General features: G+C 36.1%; 1 protein-coding gene across 1 annotated transcript in view; it reads right to left on the minus strand.

The window, feature by feature from the left end:
- Window positions 1-995: 995 nt before the first annotated feature.
- LOC140145146 (receptor-interacting serine/threonine-protein kinase 2-like) overlaps window positions 996-21977 on the minus strand; it is a 44221-nt gene continuing 23239 nt past the window's right edge. The window contains exons 3-4 of the mRNA XM_072166924.1: window positions 2698-2858; window positions 996-1323 (exon numbers count right to left, since the gene is read on the minus strand). Of these exons, the coding sequence (XP_072023025.1) occupies window positions 996-1323; window positions 2698-2858 (489 nt within the window). The remainder of the gene's footprint in view (window positions 1324-2697; window positions 2859-21977) is intronic.

Here is a 21977-nt window from a genome sequence, read left to right on the forward strand (position 1 = left end):
AAGCTTTGCTGTCTCACCTGCCCCATTTTACTTGTTTTGTTGTTTATTGTTGTTTTGATATGGAAATAAAGTTGATTTGATTTGATCAAACAAAACTTTGATGCCTGAGCTATCAGTCAGTGACGTGATTAATGACTTGTAAAGCAACACAACCACTTACAGCTACTCTGAAGTACAAAGTTCAGACGCGACGCACACATTGTGCCCACTTTGAAGGCACGAATACCTACAGCACAGCACTACGCACTGTTAACGCGCTGTATACGCGCGCGTTGTCACTTTGTACTTCAGAGTGGACAAACTGTACATGTATTACTGATTACTGACTGGTGACTATGGCTGCAAGTTTCTCATTACAACACTGGAGATTATAGTCTGATAAGCTGAACTAGCATGACACATGCACCTAGTCCTACTTTAGGGGGGTGCATATAATTTTGGATGCGTTATTCCTAAGTGTTCTGCTTGTCAGAAATAAACATACATACACAAAAGGGTTTGTCTGCACTAACAATGTTTCAGACTAGCAGCTAGTATATGGAATCAACAGGCAGGTCCCATCAAATTGCAATTCTTAATGTTGAGAAGATGTTTCAACTCCGGGGGGGGGGGCACTCACATTTCGGTCTGTACGCATGCGTGACCAAAAAAACAAGGAAAAGGCGGTGTTTTTTTAGGCAAGGCAAGTTAGGCGAGTGACACATTTAGGGTCTAAAAAACACTGATTTTCAAGAATAAGGGTAGTTTTCTGAAACTGAGCAACTTGTTTAGGGTACCTTTTCAAATTTTTGGTAAATTACGAGTTCAAAAAGGGTACATTTTTTCATTTTTACTAGCCAAAAAACTCATTAGTGGGTAAATTTTATATTAAATTACCTTATTAAGGGCCTAAATTTGCTGTTAGGGTAAAACTCATTTAGGGGTGTTCATCAAAGAAAATTTGGTCACGCATGCGTACCCTATCATACTTGAGTGGCCCCCCTGGGTTTCAACTATTAGACAAATCTATAGCATACCTTTGCATCAAATGCATTGTCCACAAATACATTTTCTAGTTTCAAATCGCGATGTATTATCGGCGGGTTAAGGGTGTGGAGATAATTCATGCCGAATGCTATATCTTGAACCATTTTGACCTTTCTGGACCAGCAGTCACACTTCATGTACTTCTTCTCAAATTCCTTCAGCGAGCCATTCTCAAAGAACTCCATGACGATGCCAATATCCCCAGGATTCTTTATCAAGCCCATGATCCTAACGAGGTAAGGAGATGACACCACTCGAAACATCCTATCTGCCTCTTTTTGGACATCTGCTGTAAGGCTGTAATTAACAAAGAATCCAAAATGATTTAGGAAAACAGTACAGAAATGCTATATGTAAAGAGTGATAATTATTGCGCAGCCCCATACAAGCTTCCACACACAGGAAATGATTTAAATATGTGGTAATAGATTTTGTCCCCATACATGTTTCCATGTTCAACTCGCTATACTGTATATCAGCTTTTATCAAAATATATAAAATCTTCCAAAGCCACTGCATGCATGCATTCCATGTGATGCAATGCTCAATGCAATCACCCTACATTGTAAGTAATAATAAATATGCACAATTTCGTTGGCTGGGCCAGCAAAACAGCGGTATCATGCAGTAGCCGATGACGTGTTTGGCACCCGAGGGGTCTGGGGTTCAAATCCCAACTTCTTTGTTCGTTTTCGAAATATTCAATGCAGAAAAGACCCAAAATATGAATATTGATCCAGGTCTTATGAGAAATGTCACCTCCCTGGTGGGGAAAATATTTTAATCATATTATTTATTTTTTCTCTTTCTGACACCATTCAGTGGGTCATACTTTCTTGATGAAAATGACCCAAAATATGTATAATTATTGACCCGGGTCTTATGATGAGTGTCACCCATGGGTGGGGAAATGTTTGTATTATATTCTTTACTTTTTTCTTTCATTTGACACCACTTGGGAGTCATGACTTCTTGGCATTTCGAGATTGCCTCATTCATAGGAAGTCATATCAAGCTTCATGTTACCGAGAATTGCAGAAAAAATCCCTCACTTCAAAGTGAATCTTTCTGGCGCCTTTGTTATTTGGCCTAACATGGTATAAATGTTTACGTTTATAAGTATATGCTTGTAATTGAATTATTCTGCATACCTATTGACCACTTTTGACCACAAAACTCTGAACACCCCAAAGGCACACTGTAACAACAATGCATGTGTGCAAGAGATGTCACTGTATGATGCTGCTTGTGGGAGAAGCAGTTTGACAGAAGAAGAAAGAAGAACTAGAAGATAGTCATTCGTTGTTGCCAACCGGGAGTGACCTCTTTGTGACCTTTGACCCTAAATATGTGAAAAACCTACAGACACTAACTAATGACGGCAATGCATGTAAGTCAGTTAAACTAATACCGTAAACGTTCGCCTAATGGAGCACCTGGGCTCCTTTGCCTTTGAGTAAATTTCATATGCAAATAGAGAGCTCCCTCCTCTGAAATCCCAACAAGAATTAAAGTTCCGTGCCCTTCATTTGATGGTGGGAATTTTACGGGAGGGCACTTTTAGGTTGTGGCTAAAATTCCACTTATGTCAAGGGAGCCCATAGCACCATTAGGCGAACGTTTACGGTATAGGCTGATACCATTTCATGGTTCAGCAAAATGATAACTTACCTGACTCCTGTTAATCTCTTCACAGCTACATGTCCCCAGTTGACATGTTTGGCTTTATACACTGCTCCAAAGCCACCTACTCCAAGTACCTTGCCTAGGGTGATGTCTTTGAAATTAATAAGGGTCAAACCAGGACCAGATGTAGATGCCATTTTGTCTTTCTGTGTTAGAAAACAAAATTGAGGTATCATTATTACAACATTCTACAAAACAGCAGGAGAAAAATCGCAGTCAAAATTACTCAATTTTAGTGGCCCAGAATTGGCTGATTTTACATTTTACAAGATTTTAGCAAAAAGTAAAAAAAAAATCTCCGAAAATGCACAATCGGGCTCGTTTTGTTTTTCTTTGTCGTCTTATGCAGACATTTTCTGTATTAGATAAAAAATTGGCTACCTGGAAGCTCCTGGAAGTGTTTTAAATCTATGGAAATGGTACTTGGTAACTGAACACCAAGGAAACTAATTTGAAAATTTAAAGTGCCAAAAATTGTTAGGTGCCTTTATTTTAAACTTCCAACTCTGATACTGAACTAAAAGAATCATTTCGTATTACTGATGATCCCCAAGCATGCTCTGAAAGACCATCAGACTTAACAGTAAAAATTAGATGCTAGTATATTTTGTTTAAAAGTTAAAATGCATTTTATTACTTTTCATCTCAATGTTTGGTTCATATTTGATGTCCAGTTATATAATCTGTTAGTGTTAGCATAAACATAACCCTTGCATATCAAGCTAATCTCGTAGGAGGGCTACACACATATGATCATGTAATGTTTTATGATTTTTTACCATCGTTTCAGGTTTATCAAATCTTATTTTGGTTCTCAGGTCCCCACAAAAGACCTGGAAAGGTATCAATATACATCCCCTCATTTGTAGATGACATTCCAATGTATAATCATGTTAAAGTTTGAAGAATTAAGCTACCATTTACAGAACCAAAGTTATAAGAGAAGAGGTAGAACTTATTGAATGACCCTCATACTTCCAATACTACTTAACAATGAGTAGAATGGGCCAAAAATAGGAAAATTATGACAATTATAATTTTCCCCGGTATTTAGACCATTTTGTCCCGTACCCCTCCCCCTTAAACAGAAATCATTTTAGAGTCTAGAAAATTATTATTATATTTTAGGTTTCTTTTTCATTAAGGGATGGGGTATGAACGTTTGGACAGTATTTATTGTGGGACATTAGAGCACATCAGACATATCGAATTGCATTCTGAATACGAAGAATGTCCTTCTGATATCAAATAATTTTGATTTTTTGAAATTAGCAATTTAATACACATTTTATGGCAAATAATTAAAAATTGATATTTTTGATATTTACCAGTACTTGAAGTAAACTTTATAAATCTGATGATTTATACTTAAAGTGTATGTAGGTGGGATGAAAAGCGGATCAATTGAAAATTTTGACCTTTTGTATTGAAGATATGGATTTTTTTCCCAAAACACAAAAAAAAATTAGGTCTTTTGGGGAAAAAATCCATATCTTCAATATGAAAGGTCAAAATTTTCAATTGATCGTCGGCTTTTCCTCCCAGCTACATACACTTTAAGAATATATCATTAGATTTATAAAATTTACTTCGAGGACTGTTATATATAAAAAATGTGAAAAATATCAAATTTTAATAATTTGTCATAATATTTGTATTATATTGTGAATTTAAAAAAATGAAAATTATTTGATATCAGAAAGACATTCTTCGTATTCATAATGCAATTCGATATGTCTGATGTGCTCTCATGTCCCACAAAAATACTGTCATAACGCTTAAAACGCTCATTCCAGATCCCTTAAAGGGGCAGTGAGAGATTTCGCAGGAAAATTGAATGAGAACATTTCACTTTATATTGATAAAAGGGATCCAGAGAAACCTACCGCAGTGGTAATTTCAAGAAAAAAAACAGTAAATAGTAAAATAAACGACATTTTATGAGCGTTTACGTTAGCGTGCCTAGATCTTGAGTTTTGCACTCGCGTTGCATTATGGGATTGAGCCAAGGCAATTCGGTAACGATTTGACAGCTGTGGTGACAACTCGCGATACGTAAACAATTGACCGTCGATCGGGCACATGGACCCCGGGACATGGACCCCGGACATGGACATGTGTACAAACTATGTAAACAGCAAATTACGCCGTACTAATTATATTCATTTTCTTTTGAAAAGATAAATGATTTCATGTCAATATATCCCGGCAATATATTGTCCACTATCGTGTTTAATTTCCCACTATAAAATTCAAATAAGAACAGCTTATACATGAAGAACCATGCACGTACATGTAAAGGAAGTATTCCAGTAAGCTTTAATATGTATACAATTTCCTTCAGTGCATGACGATTACGTGTAATCAGTGGCAGACCCAGGATTTTTTTCGGAGGGGGACTTGGGGAAGTGAATTTCAGGGGGATCAACCAATTTTGTAGCAAAAGTTGCAGCAAAAATTGGAAATGTGTGTGATTTTTTTTTTTGGGGGAGTCAAGTTGCCTAAAAAAATGGGGGGCAAGAGAAATACCCCTTGCCCCCCAGTCCCAAATTTACAAAAAGTCAGCATCAATAAAATTTCGACCCCCTTATTTCGACAACAATTTTATGACCCAAACACCCCCTCCCCACCACCACAGTCCACCACCAATACACCTTACCCCCGGCAGGCTAAAATTGTATTGAAATCTGTCTTTTGAATAACATAAATACACTATCTGTGGACATCTTGTGACTTCCTACATTTTGGTCATCACAAATTTTATGACCCCCCATGTTTCTTTATGACCCCCCCCCTCCCCCGTATATTTGGGACCCCCTTCCGAAGAAAGTGACAGCTCCCTAATGCGGGGTCATACGATATCAGAAAACCCTAGAGAAAATCCAATCAGGATCATAGTAACACATTGACCCTTTATGCAAACCACAGATACTGTATTCAAACCCACATCCTAAACCTAACCAATAAACACAATCAAAAGCCAGAAGTGTAAACTAAGTCAGAATTTTGTTTCAACTTATACAAATTGCATTTGCGGGTTAAACAATTTCACAAAGCACAAACTCCTAGAAACACAAGTGCATACCCACACACAAAAGTATCCATAAATCACTTGCAAATATAATTTTCTAAAATTCTGACATGCTTTTTACACTTCTGACTTTTGCTTTTTACATTTACGCTTCAACCACTTGTGATATCAAGTGACTTGAAATGACTTGACTTGCCCTGAATTTTTGGTGACTTGTTATAACTGGGGTCTGGGGTGGACTCAACATTCATACTGGTATTCAGTGCTTGGGTAAGCTTTTTGAACTCAACAATGTCATCAGGGTGCTGCCAGTTCTTAGGAGGGGTCCCAAATAAGTGGAGGATCATGATAGGTTTGGCATAGGCTACAAAAGGGGTCAAATTGTTTTCCACTAAATGTGTGGAACATGGAGGGGTTTTTTTACAATTGAAATTGAAAAATGAAAAAGATTGTAAATGAGGTATCATCATGGCCCTCCAACCTATCCAATGCTTAAAAACCTTGTTTACTTTCAAATTTCAGGGACAGGGTTCTGTCCCTTGTAACTGACAGTGCCCATATAACTTTATAGTTGCTGATATGGATAAGGGGGGTGGGGTCATAAATATTATCAACTTCACTTCAGATACATGTAGGTGACAAAAACAATGCAATCTGGTCACTGATAGCCCCCCCATTCCTTTCCAAAGAAAATAGCCCCACAGGCCCTTCACTGCATGCACACTATAATATCCCCATATTATATAGCCACTCAGTCAATGCGTACATCTACCTGGAAGACACAGGGCATGTGTATGCCAAAAATAATTTCTCTCTTGGACCACTCACAGAGTGAATGGGCCATGTACTGTATGAACACTATGTGTTGATGATCCAGGATCAAACCACTGGTACAGCTACAAACATATAAGAACATGGAAAGTGGACACAGTATTGAAGAAATTGAAGTCTTTTATGGAAATTAATTTAATTACTCTTTTATTTTATTCTGCTCCTTTTCTTTTAATATATCACATTGTAAATTACAATAATTATACAAAAACACCTCACTTTTCCCAGAACATGGGTATAGTATTATAGTATAGTATAGTATAGTATAGTATAGTATAGTATAGTATAGTATAGTATAGTAAAGTCCCATGTTTGAGTAAAGTTCCACCCCTAGTTTTTTGACAAATTCCACAAATTGTCCAAAAATTGGATTTTATTTTTGGATTTGGAGTGTCCCTGGACCAAAGAGCTAAATGCTAGGATCAGCCATGGTTGACTTTTCAAAAATTAAAAAGTTACATTTTGTGTTTTCAATATGCAAAGTTATAATTGGCACTTCAAAATGCATTGGATTTGTATCCATTTTGAAATATGTCAATAGACTAATGACATGAATAGGCCTACAAATAATAACTTATGTTAAACTTTTCATAATTTAAAACTTTATGCTTATGAACACTGCTCACGGGTTCCCGCCCAAGATTAGATAACCCGGGCAGGAAATTCCCTGCCCAGGAACCCGAAATTTCAACAAAAAATTATTTTTCCAGTATTGGAGTGTGTCCCTGGACCTAGAGCTAAATGCTGGGATCATTCATGGTTGTTGTGTTGTTTTTTTATGCGAAGTGATATTTGTGTTCATGTTATACCGGTACTCGATTTCAATATATATATACAAATTCAATGCATTTTGAAATCATTAAGGGGGTACTACACCCCTGTGGTAAATTTGTGACTATTTTTGCTTTTTCTCAAAAACTTATAACACACTGGTAAAAAAAGTTATGTATAATATAGGGGCAATGAATCCAGTTCCTACACTGGAATTTCAGTGACACAAGACAAGCGGTTCGTTATTTAGGATAAAAAATGAGGTACCGCTAGGATGTACCTCGTATCCGATCATATATACTGAACCGCTTGTCTTGAGTCAATTAAATTTCAGTGTAGTAATTGGATTCCTTGCCCCAATAATATACATAACTTTTGTTACCAGTGTGTTATTATTTTTGAGAAAATGCAAAATGGTCACAAATTTACTACAGGTGTAGTACCTTAATAGAGTATGAACAATGGAACATGAATACAAATTATCAATTTGTATATTAAAAACATAAACCTTTTTTTTTGTAAGTCGACCATGAATGATCCTAGCATTTATAAAAAATAGCTCTACGTGTAGGTCCAGAGACAACCGAAAAAGGAATAAAATATTTGTTAAAAAATTTTGGGTACCATATTACCAGCCCGAAAAATGAGTCGGTTACCCGGGCACAAATTTATTACCTGAAAATCCATGGCTTAAGGTGGTACTACACCCCTAGATAAATTTGTGACTATTTTTCTCAAAAAATAATAACACACTGACACTGGTAGTAACAAAAGTTATGTATATTATAGGGGCAAGGAATCCAGTTACTACACTGGAATAATTATTTCAGTGACTCTAGACAAACGGTACATTATTTATGATAAGAAAAGAGGTACCGCTAGAGTACCTAATTTCTTAATGTAAATGAACCACTTGTCTTGAATCACTGAAATTTCAATGAAGTAATTGGATTCCTTGCCCCTATGATATACATAACTTTTGTTACCAATGCATAGCTATTTTTTGATACCAATGCATAGCTATTTTTTGAGAAAAATGCAAAATTAGTCACAAAATTTATCAGGGTGTGTAGTACCACCTTAATGAACACCATTTACTACTTGTTGTATGTAGTACATGATCAACTACATAACAATACGATGACATTTCATCAACTTTGAATGTCAGTCAAAGGTCTCATATCAGGTGTCACATCCCCGGGGTCACATCGCAAAAAAGAGCTATCGATCATGCGATGGCATTTCTTCTTGAATTGAGTCCCTGCTGGCATGGCTGGCAGCTGCCATCAAGTCATTTCCAGTTTATCACCATCCCATGCCATGGAAGCTAGAGTTAGACTCGAGTAAATCATTCTTGAATGCTCCGTTGATTTTCCATGATGTTCCCCCCCTTTTCATGTTTTTATCATGTACATTAGAGTACATTTGCACCCCATTCATGCATTTGCTCCTATTTGCCCAGCATGTGAAGTAATGCTTTGATCACTACTAATTCATGTGCAATAGTTATAGCACTGACTAGTCTGGTAATAGTGGTATTGATGTACTTCACCATTAGGCTCATCAGAATGTTTATCGCGTCCTCACTTACACAGGATCGGCTACATACATACATGGTACTAGTAGTTGATGTTGCAAATAATGAAATTGCAATGCATATTGAACATGCATCCAGTTGCTGAACAGAGAGAAGAAGTGCATGCTGTCGGATTCTACACTCGTGCGTAGGTACCGGTATTTTCGTCTCAGACTGAACACAGTACATACATCGTCATCACACGCATAGCGGTTGAAATGTAAAGTTTTCCAACTTCAGTTGGTTCCTGAGGATGACTAAACTGAAGCGCAAGCAAACTGACCCTTGAAGCTAAAGAAACATATCGTCCTGGGTGTATCGCACCATGTACAACAACACTGTTTCACTCGCTCGCCAACTCATCATCTGCCAACATCAACATCAACAACGTAACGTAAATGTTATGGCTCATTCCCATGATGCAATGCACGCATTAACCTAAAATCAACGGGAATTTATGTATAGATCTATACTTTTATTAGAAAATCATGAAATTTTACCCGAAAGACGCCGAATTTCGCTTAACTATTTCAGATTAAGATTTGTATAATATGTATAACCATTACGTATATGTAAAAAACCAGACTTTGAGCTAGTTTGACCGAAATTGAGGGCGTTCTGTGCGCGATATCTCTCAATGCCCCTTTAAGTTTGGTATATACTTTGGGGTGAGTTTTAAGAATCCCAGCTGCACACACACCCAAAATCACACCTACATGTACAAAATCAACAACCTCTCCCCCATAAATGAACAGTCTGTATCGACTGCTTGCATGCCCAGGAAACACTGCCGGACCAGGCAGCATGTTGCCTGCCCAGGCAACATAAGCCTTTGTAAATCTTCCGAATTTGGCAGACTAAGCTTTCTGGCTAAACTGCAATTTGCTCTGTTGAGATGTGGCTAAGCACTGAAGCATTATGAGGTTTGATTGGGTTAAAGCTTTTAATATGGTTTTAAGAATTTTAAGAAACTTCAAAATGGCCAAAAAGTGAGTTAATTTAAGGCTTTCTGGTTCTCAACCCCAAATGCAGTCAGTGTATTAAAGACAAAATAGGTTTCAAAAATACCTAATGACAATTACTTATCATTCACTTCAAGGCATTAGTAACTATTTTCAACTGTTACGATTTGGTTGTTCTCAGCATCTTGTGAATGGTAACTTTGGCAAAAATTACATTGATCATTTCATAGTGAGTGTGTAGAAGGATTCAAATATCAGATATACTTTTGTAGGTTCTGTGGCTCTATAGTTATGTTGTAAAGAGGGCTGAGACCACATCACCTTTGTAAAACGCACATAACTCATGAACAACAATAAATCACTGAAGCAAGTTTTCAAAGTATATAATTTGTAGACTGAACTTCTGCAAAACATCAAGGTGTTATTTTTCAAAAATATATTGATTTAGCCAATGAAAATGGATCTTTTTGGCGGCTTCAACCAACAATACTTAGTCAACCCTTAAAGCAATTTATAAACAATGTTAATTTGTTTACTGTTCGCAGCATGGGATCACTGAATGAATGGGACCTTTCCAAAAGTAATAAAATTTTAACAGAAAGTCATTTGAAAGCAGCACAAGTTTATGTTTACTATCAGCCGACACAGTGTGTTTACCTGTTAGTATTGTTAAGGGTCAATGATTTCTGAACGTCACTGGTATGTATGTCTATTGTGTTTTGAAATCAACTATCAGCCCAATATTTCTATGAACTTATACATTTAGTAACGGTATTTATTACACTGAAATTGAAGTTCTCTGTATAATAACAAGCAATGCTGTAACTAATAAATAATAATAAAGAAATAAATGTGGACCTAAATAAAACAATTTAAAACAATAATATTTATCTGAATTACTTGCAAAATACAGAAATAACAACAAATAATAATACATAAGTTTACCCCTGAGAGCACATCACCCACAAAATTGCATTCAGAATACGAGAAATGTCCTTCTAATATCAAATAATTTTGATTTTTTTTTAATTTGCGATATAATTGAAATTTTATGGCAAATTATTAAAAATTGACATTTTTGACATAACAGTCCTTGAAGTTAACTATGTAGACTTTATAAATTTATGCTACATACTTCAAGTACTTCTTAATTGCAAAGATAGTCTACCTATTATATTATACTTCAAGTATATGTAGCTGGCACCTGGCAGGGTTGGCACGATCAATTGATTTAAATCAAATGATTCTGAATTGATATAAAGTACTCTAATGCTACACTATAATTATCCCTAAACCAAATGCTAAACTGAGTCATAAACCTAACCATAAACTGAACCCATCCAAAATTCTAAACTATAGGCTAATCCATAAAATGATCCTGATCCTAAATGCTAATCCCAAAACCTAATCCTAAACTGAACCCAATCTTAATTCTAAACAATTATCCCTAACCCAAATTCTAAACTGAACCCTAAGCCTAATCCCATACCACATTTCTTTTAATTAAATACTAACCTCTAAACTGAACCCATCCTAAATTCTAAACCAGAACCTGACACTAAACTATCTCCTCATCCCAGATGCTAAGCCACAATCTCTTAACACAAGCCAATGCTAAACCCTAATAACTGAACCTCAACCAATCCCTAAAGGTAATCATAAACTGGACTAACCCTAAATTCTAAACCATAATCCAAACACCGTGAGTCCTTATCCGAAGTGGTAAACCCTAATCCCATAACCTGATCCTAAACTGAACACTTACACTAAAGTTATTGATCCTGCCTGTATCCCTAAATCCAAATCTAAACTACATGGATACAATCCCTAAACAAATGTTCAACCCTTCTCCCTAAACCTTAATTATTATCATTGAATATGATAAGATGACATAATAATATGATAACAGACAAAGGTAAATTGTCTGACTGTCACAGATACAACAGGCAGCCAACAAAAAATAATATAGAAATATGCAAAAGTAGAGCAAACTTACTGCAACTGACTATAGATTTTGTCTCATCCAAGTGGTATATTCCCGGGGCACTCAACTTTGGACAACTAATTAATACAGAGTCAAGTTCAATTGAACACAGTTGCCATTGTGTGGCTAACACACATATTTGGGCTAATATTGACTGCTAAACACCCTATACTAATTGCATAATTAGAAATTGGGCTCCTTTCCAGCTTTGCACAAGTGTGAACAAAGTGGCAACTCTGTCATAACATTCACAAGTCAAAGGAATGCTACAATCCAAGTTACTTTCATGTGACCACACCACTGTGCTTTTTCTTATTTTCATTATTACACAAGTTTACATTGTTCTTCTCTGTAAACTAAAATAATAACAAATAAACATAATTTCTTTTGAGTTCATTGATAAAAAATAACAAATATTGCTCACACCTCTGAGTGAAATAATTATTCAAAACACAGTCACTGCTTGTTCACTCTTTGATGTGCATTGCAGGATAATCATACCCAACATACACAGTACAAGCTTGATACTTGAAAATGGTAAAAGTGGCTTCACTCATGTTCAGATGCACCCAAAGTATTATAAATAGAAGCCAACTAAAGTGCTTCTGATAGCCTAGATATTACTTAGGCCAAACAAAATTGTTTTATTGGAGTAACCGTAATCCGACCTATTCTAAAATTGGGCCAACCCTAGACTTTAAAAAAAAACACCTACCCCCCATGCTATGCAGTGTTCTTCTTCAAAAAAGAATACAACTAACACGAAAAACTGCAATTGCAGAACACAAAGGAAACTGTTTTTATCATTGTGTGATTTATTTGACTGTGAGATCATGTATCGTATTCATTCCATTAACTGCCCATGCCCCTATAAGTGCCCACCCAGTGCCTTTATACAACAAGCAAACTGTGATATTAATTTATTAACTGCCAGTGTAAATCTGAATCATATGGTCTGAAACCGCCCATGCCCCTATAAGTAGGGATGCCCACTGTCAATACAGTTTACACTAGAACGATTTTTCATTTACTGTGTGCGTGCAGTCACACACGTATTGTCTATGGAGAAACTGATCGATACAAGAAATCCCAGGCCTGTTAAATGGCGTACATACTTGTTTTGATCCAAATGTAGGCCTATATCAGGGTGTTTCAAGAAATTCCTGATTCCACCAGAAAACATTAACCAAACTTTTTCCTGTTTGGTCAGTAAATAGAGAGGACATTCCTTCATGAAGAGATCAACTTTTTTAATGAAAAATTTAATGAGATGAGAACTACAACAGGTTGAAGTGACACCATTCCGTGCATCAGGTGTTCAAACGCAATTATCTCCGAATTTGGAGTGAATCAGACAAGCAAACTTACATACTCATAAAATTTAACTATTTTTGAAGACAAAATGTGTAGGATGTTAAGAAATTTAAGAATGTTTAAGCCTACCACGGCCCATCTCAAATCGTGCACTTCTCACTACCATGTCCATTTCATATGCTGGGCATATGCTATCCATCATGGCTTCCATGCACACACAGTGTATTGCTCAATGTAGTAAAGATAACCTTTGAGTTGGAGCAAATTTCTCAAAATTGGTAGTGATTAATGTTACCAAACTTATGCCATGATGAAATATAATAATTTTTGAAGATAAAATGTGCTGACCTTAAAAGATTGAACAATGTTTAAGACTACCGCTTTTCATTTGAAATAATGCACTTATTGTTCATCTCCTCTATGGAGATATTTTCCATGGCGGCCATCTATGATCATGCTTGAGGTTTCACCAAACAAACCATGGGTTTTGAGGTCTTATATTTTTTGTTGTATGTCAACAAAATTGATTAAATTTTCAGGATGATCTTATTTTCATGTTGTTATAAGCAAATATAATGTTCCAGATAAGCTAGTTAATAAATACATTAAGAAAAAGTACCTTAAAGTTGTACTTTCTGTTAGTATTCCTTTTTGGACTTTAACTTTTTAAAATGTTCTAGCAGCCCTATATAAAACCGTGACACTCGAAAAGGCCATATCTCTGGAATGAAACGTCCGATTAAGATTATTTAAACGCCAAAATGTTTCTTTCATCAATTCCCAGCCAATAAGTTAGGTCTGAATCAATTTAAAAGTACTTCAATTTTTAGTGGACATGCCTACTATAAGTGCCCACCCAGTGACTTTACAACAAGCAAACTGTGATATTAGCTTTATTAACTGCCTGTAAAAATCTGAATCATATGGTCTGAAACCGCCCATGCCCCTATAAGTGCCCACCCAGTGACTTTACAACAAGCAAACTGTGATATTAGTTTATTAACTGCCAGTGTAAATCTGAATCATATGGTCTGAAACCGCCCATGCCCCTATAAGTGCCCACCCAGTGACTTTACAACAAGCAAACTGTGATATTAGTTTATTAACTGCCAGTGTAAATCTGAATCATATGGTCTGAAACCGCCCATGCCCCTATAAGCGCCCACCCAGTGACTTTACAACAAGCAAACTGTGATATTAGTTTATTAACTGCCTGTGTAAATCTGAATCATATGGTCTGAAACCGTCCATGCCCCTTTAGCGCCCACCCAGTGACTTTACAACAAGCAAACTGTGATATTAGTTTATTAACTGCCAGTGTAAATCTGAATCATATGGTCTGAAACCGTCCATGCAAAATAAGCGCCCACCTAAAATGACAATGTTAAGGGCCCTGGGCGGTTAATACGGTATATTCAATATAGTACAGGAAGTGGAAAAGGAAAAAAATGCCTGCCCTACCCTATTTTGCAATGGCCCCTTACTCCCATACACCAATTTTATTTTTTAAACAGGAAATAGTGTGCCATTGTGTTTTGTTTTGTTTTTTTACTTTTTACTTGAAATAAATTTATGCAACTGTATATTTATTTTTGTTGCAGCCCGCAGTTAACTTGCACAGTAAACAAGTGTTATTAATCATCAAAATTCAGATTTTGGTACCTTTGTCATTGTTATAGATGTGCTAACATAGCCTGCGAGTGGTTCAGCCGAAAGACGTATATTTAAGACAAAATAAGACATTTTACACGAATCTGCAATTTAGATACTGACAGCTATCTAAATTAGATACATGTATTTCATAATTTGAATGGGGCTTCAACTTCATCAGTACTGCTTTTTTCTTTGTTTTTTGCCAAATTTGTCATTTCAAAAATACCAAATGACAATTTGAATGACTTATCCTTCACTTTTAAGCAATTTATAAACAATTTGAACTTTTTTTACACTTGCACTGGGATCACTGAATGGGTCTTTAATAGAAGCATACATTACAGCAATATCACTTTCACTATTGCCACCTTTGGCCTGGCTGCACTCATTTTGGTGAAAATCGTACCACAGATTCTAGAAGGAAGGGGGCCTACTACCATGCTCAAGGGTATAAGAACAACCATCAAATAACATGGCTTAACTGTGACACTATACATTGCACTCATTTTGGTGAATATCAGACCTACCACCACTGATACTTCAGGGTATATAAGACCAACCATCAAATGACATGGCTTAACTGTGAAATAACTGGTGAATATCAGACCTACCACCACTGATACTTCAGGGTATATAAGACCAACCATCAAATAACATGGCTTAACTGTGACACTATACATTGCACTCATTTTAGTGAATATCAGACCTACCACCACTGGATACTTCAGGGTATATAAGACCAACCATCAAATGACATGGCTTAACTGTGAAATAACTGGTGAATATCAGACCTACCACCACTGATACTTCAGGGTATATAAGACCAACCATCAAATGACATGACTTAACTGTGACACTATACATTGCACTAATTTTAGTGAATATCAGACCTACCACCATACTGCAGGGTAGGGCCTATAAGACCAACCATCAACAAACCATGAGGGTGAGGGACTCGGAGAGATTAAAAACCAACAAATCAAACTTTACTCCAATAAAAATATTGGCTAAGCTTTACTATACCCTACCACATTTGGCCGTCGCCGAAGCTACCCTAGTTTTAGCCCTGCTACACCGACGGCGCGAAACTCGATGATAGGATTACATTGAATGATGTATGGATTAACTCAGTGCAATAAATAAATCACTTAATTCAGCAAATTAACGAACGAGAGAGATTCAAAACAACATTGTAGTAATTTAATTAATAATGCCACTATATAATAAAGTTTTCAATCCCATCAATTGAAAACCAATTTAACCCCTGCAGAATTAATACTGTGGTCCCCCGTTGGTAGGGCCTATTGTGTGAATTTGTGTACTGTTGCTAAGTCGCGTGGTACACAGGCGTTGTTTTGCATTCCGATCATTTCTTGTTTCGTCATTATTTTGTCAGATTCAACAAGACTAGGTTGTGTTTAAAAAATTTTCTTTCCGAAGTTTTTTAGTGAACATATTTTTACAATTGAACCATCGTTCATAATAAGTAGTAATCCCAGTAGCTTTATATATTAATTTGGTTAGTGTAATTACAATATTACGTGGATTTTCATTGATGAATTTCGTCGGAAAAATACAACAAAATCTGTGCGGCGGTTTGGAATTCAGTTCAAGAACTTTGAGTGGAACATTGGGGAGAAAAGCTGGACTTAAAAGGATCGAATTTTATGTCTATTTGCACTATCACCGAGCATCTCGCCAGGTGCATGATGGCTGATAATTCATCAGTTATTGAAGTGCGATCATAGGCTGTAGTATGATAGTTCCAGTTTGGACTCCTTTCTACGACTCCTAAGTCTTTTTACGTGAACGGAAAATCGATGTTTAATTGAGTTTACGCACGAAACAACCAGCTGCAGCAAGGAGTATTAAAAGTCATCAATATGATAAGTGGAAATTGTGACATTGGCTGAGATTCTCTTAATATTTTTGTTATAAAATGATAAATATTTGGAAAAAACTAACCCGAGTGATAGAGGCGAAGTTGCTGGTATACATGCGGTATGTGACAATTCTACGTGAACGGGTCACCCAGCAAATGCAATTCAATGACCAAGCAAGGTGTCCGTCGGCCGTCATCCGGCAGAGGTGTTGAGATCCCGAGTTGAGATCAAGATGACGAGTTGATTTGGTGAGAAATTTGCTTTTATAATCAATCCCGGTTTTAGTAGTAAAGCCTAAAGGTAGAGCACATTTGTAAAAAATGGGCATTGGAAGTAATAACATTGGGTCGCCTGAGTGCGATTTATTTTAATAATTTCACTTCACAAAAAGGAGTTCAAACTTTTTTCAAACTGTGAGATTCGCATTCGCAAAAGCAGAACGCAAAACCAGGTTGCCAAAAAATTTCTGCTTGATTTGCTGGCCAAATAATCGAAGTCTCCAAAAATTCTTTTAATTTGGTTTATGGAACAGGAAACTATCTGAAGTCGCGGGAGCCAAATATTGTAAAGTCGTAAAAAATTGTCCTTAATCATTGGTTTTGAGACAGGAATTGTCAAAAGTCGCGAAAATAAATAAATAATTTTTTTCAAAATTCGCCCAATTGGGCTACCAAATCGCGGGTTTGGCAATACTTAATGGCGGTCTCGATGATTGAGTAAATTCTTTACCGTCAATCAGTCCTGGGGTTTATGCAAATAGCCAATTTCTATGGCGCGTTATCAACCCCATAGATTAAATGATCAAACCCATTTACGAAATTACGAGAAATTACATCAGTAATTCATTAATGAGATGACGTCATTCGAACATGTACCACGTATACAAAGATATTTACATTGTTGAATGCGATATCAAGTTGTGTTCGGAACGAAATTTGAGTGCCAATAAAGAGCAGTTATGATTTAAAATGTTTATTATTTAGTTTAAATTTGGGTTTCCACATATAATTTGCATCGTTCACAGAATGTATCAACTTAATTGTAAGTAAAACATCGGACTTCTGCAGGATGAAATAGGCGCGTGGTATAGGTTGCAGAATTCGACATGCTTGATTTTCTAGAATCCATGGACGGGAAAGATCGAATCACTTCCCTGGTTAAAAACACATGGATCAGAAACAACAACCGTGGGTGGTCAAAACCCTTTATATAATCATGCTGATGCACGGCGTGCCTGGTTTTAGTTGAAAACAAACTGTATTGTTGTGGCTGCAATATCCGGGCATTGTAGGGATTATAAAATAATCCCAGGGTTTCAGTCCTGAAAAGGTTAAGATGCGGAGCCATGCGAGGTGTGCTGTGACTCCTGCTTTGCATAAAACATATAAAATGCCTCTTCTTTGTCCAATCGTGGGACAGGAGTCATTCACAGGCCGCGCTTGGGAGGCGTTGGCGTTTTTTCGGTAACTAGTGTCGGGAAAATTTACAAGCAGTTAATTGTATTCCCATCCGAAGTAAAAAATAATAATAATAAAATAAGATAAAATCTTTGCGTCCATTTACATCAGTGAATAGAGCACAAGCTTTTGCTGATACAAGCGGCAGCCAAAAATCAGTCAATCAATAAATATGAATAGTGCTCCAAGTTTTTGCTGATACAAAGCGACATCTAAAAATCGTGCAATAAATAAATAAATAAAATGAAATAAAATGAAAAAATAAATAAATAAATAAATAAATAAATAGCCTATGGGCATATAAATAAATGGGAAATATATATATATTAATCAAAATTATATATAGCCTATGGGCATATAAATAAATAAATAAATAAATAAATAAAAATTATAGCCTCAGGGCATATGAATAAACGAAAAAATTAATAAATAAATTGAAAATAATATATAGCCTATGGGCATATTAATGAAAAAAAAAAAAAAAAAAAAAAAGTTTCTGGTAGGGCATATATGGTAGCCAGTCACTCCGTGTGGAGACACACTCCGTCCTGATGGGACCAGGCTCAAACAAAATGTTCAAGCCAGCGTTAAAAAGCCTATAAACATACTGGCCTATATGCAAAGAGACGTGAAAAACTAATTTGAAGAACAAGAACAAGGAAAGGGGTGTCACATCCAGACTTTGCAAGATAAAAGTGACACTGAACGCTGATATAAATAATCTGTTTACATTTATATAGTAGGCATTTTGATCTGCCAAGATCGTAAACAAGTGTTGTGCGATATGCAATATAGTAACATCGCTATGCGGTGCATTAGTGATGCGCGGTATATGATATCCTGGATATTACAAGTGGGATATTCGTGAATCATTTAGTCTGATTAAATAATGTTAGTGGCTTTTGAAAAAGCTTGAAATTACTGGAAGTCAAATTTTGGTTGGATTTTCATGAAAATTCCTGGACAATTGTTTAAAGCAATCGGTAAGGGTTAGGATAGGTGAACAGATTTCCTTTTTAGCGTAAAATACTAACATCGAAGGGCAGCATTATAATTTAACAATTTTGGAGGTCGTATATACCTGTAAATTACAGAAAATATTAACAGTGAGTGGCAGCCCTATAATTTAACAATTGGAAGATCGTTTTATGGGTTTTCTGACATATGCATAGGTGTTGGCACACAATGTCATCGACCCTATATCTTCATAGCAGAAATCGCCATGGTAGGTTGAATCCACAGCCACGATTGGCCATTTGGTTCAGACCTTTGAAGCTCTTTGAGACGAATAATTAGTCGAGGGACATGACTAAGGCTACTCACAATAGCGGGGTAATTGATCTTGGTTTTGCGTGAATAAGCTTGTATACCCCATTGAAGTCAATGGGCATCGACTTTTATACTGCCTGGTAGTGCGTGCAGCTGTACTACACGATGTAGTGCATCCAGGTCCAGCGCAATATAAAATTAGAGTTTTGGTCCGATTTTGAGTTCAAAGCGCATGGCCAATTTTCAAAGCGCATTCTAGCGACCATCATATCTGTTCAACACGTATTTTTCAAGTGTATGAGACCACATCTGGTTTCTTGAGAAAAATTCATTTACGGGAGATATTCATCATTTTCTAACCCGGTATCCGAAGATTTTCGTCTGATATCAAAATCGTGCATAGCAATTCACGTATCGATCCCCTGTATTCATTTTAGTGTCTCTGCTACACCAAATAATTATTAGCCAGGCGGTGTCGGTGTGTGGCATTTAAGGAACTCATAGAAAATGTATCATCAGGAAATTGTAGAGTCATCTGATGTAAAATAAGTTTGGTGGATCATGGTACGATTCCTTATATTTACTTGCCCAAATTAACTCGGCATAGTGTTTTATTACATTTGGGTTTAATCTACTTGGCAGCATCTTTGTGAAGCTCGCCTAGATAGTGGGAACAGAGCACTGCCTTTCCACTTGGACCTTCTGGCATATTTAAAAACGTTGAAAAGTAAATAAAGAGGTAAATAAATAAACAAAATAAATGGAAAAATAATCATGTTCAAGATCAATTCAATTTTCAACTTTTGAGTATATAGTAAGGTAGTTTTATTAATCATCAGGCTTGTATATATGCAAAAGCCTTTGCTTGCACAATTTGCTTCCCTTTTTCTGTCTTCTTCATTGCAGATTATATCAGGTAACAGAAGGGAAGACGTGTTGCTTGTTGTGAGACTGGAGATTTGTTTATGACCACAATATTTGACGGTGATCTCATCATCAAGGGTTTACTTCAGTTTAGACCATAGACCATTTACATGGAGCCACATAACAGCTACATTGCAGCAATCAATGACTTATATTTGCACATTTTGAATTAATATCGAATGTTGCACGTTGCTTTATTTACAAGCTATGTACAATGGAAGAATCATTTCAAGTGCTTTAAAAAACCCAACATAAAATGGAGACAATCTGGTAAGAATCACAAATCACGTTACAATTATTGTACGTCGTCGTTGTCTTGTGGGTCATAAGTAATATGACTGACCTGGTATTGTGATTTTAAGAGTGTTGTTTCAACTCTGCCTGTCCAATCCAAGATGATGCATGTTGAGCATTCACAAGTTGGTTTTGAATGTCATCTGACCAATAGACCTCTGTTCCCAAAGTCCTGCAGTTGCTGCAGTCAATCTTCTGACATTCTGAACATTTGACAGGTATGTACACTTGTACAGCATCATCAATTATACTTTCAGTTGTCAGGTACTCAAAATTCTTGTTTAATGTAAGTATCCATAACAGTTGGAATGCACACTGAATATGTGCACATGATATAGTGGATTAAGGAGATGTAAATTTAATGCCAAGAACACTTAAGAATTCAATTGTCAGATTGGTATAAGTTAATAAGCAAGGAACGTGTCAAGTTGCTGCTTGAATGTTTGTTTTGGTTTTGTTTTGTATTGTTTTAAACAATCTTCTTGTTCAGAACCATGAATTGACCTATTGTATTTATTTAATAAATATTTATTGAAGACCGGTCTAGCAGGTGGGATCCTTATTTGGTTAGAATTTTTCATATTCAATTTGATACAGTGTTTTGCCAATTTTGAGATTACATTGAATTGATCATGTGTTTTATTGCTTCGCTGTATACTTCATTTTCATTTTTGTTTTCTACTCACGTGTTTATCTATGTGTGTACAGCTTGGCTTTTTAAAAATTCGTGTTTTATGATTCTAATTTCATCTTCTGCTTGATATTTGTTAGCAGTATCTTGCTGTTGTTTATTCAATTGTTGTCTGGTTAAACTTATTTTGCTTTAGTGCTTATGCCGTCACTTTGAACATTTCACTTAGTTGTTTCTTTACTCATTTTGCATGTATTTTTTCCGTGCAATACCTTTTTGTGCAATGTTCATCGTGTGCCTATTTCAATTGTTTCTTATTTCTTAATGATGTATATTTATATTTTAATGGGTATTTTGTTTTTAAGTACACATGTTTTAATTGTAAGGCGCCTTGTGGTCTTTGATGTAATGCGCTATATAAGAATAAATTATTATTATTATTATTATTTGGTCGATTAGGTTTGTTTGTACTAAGGAAGGAATCAACTCCAGGTTGGCATGGGATAGCCTAGGCAGGGGCCAAGTACTATGCCCTCAAAATTTTTCTTGTTCAACAAAATTCAAAATCAAAAAATTGTGTTCAAGTTTTTTCGTGAGGTTGCGCAGCCGCCTAGTTATCACGTTGATAAAAGAAGTAGGTTGACCTATTGTATTTTATAGAATAGGCATGTTATCCTAGTTCTCT

This window comes from Amphiura filiformis, unplaced genomic scaffold (assembly GCF_039555335.1).
Source record: "Amphiura filiformis unplaced genomic scaffold, Afil_fr2py scaffold_149, whole genome shotgun sequence".
Taxonomy (NCBI): Eukaryota; Metazoa; Echinodermata; class Ophiuroidea; order Amphilepidida; family Amphiuridae; genus Amphiura; species Amphiura filiformis.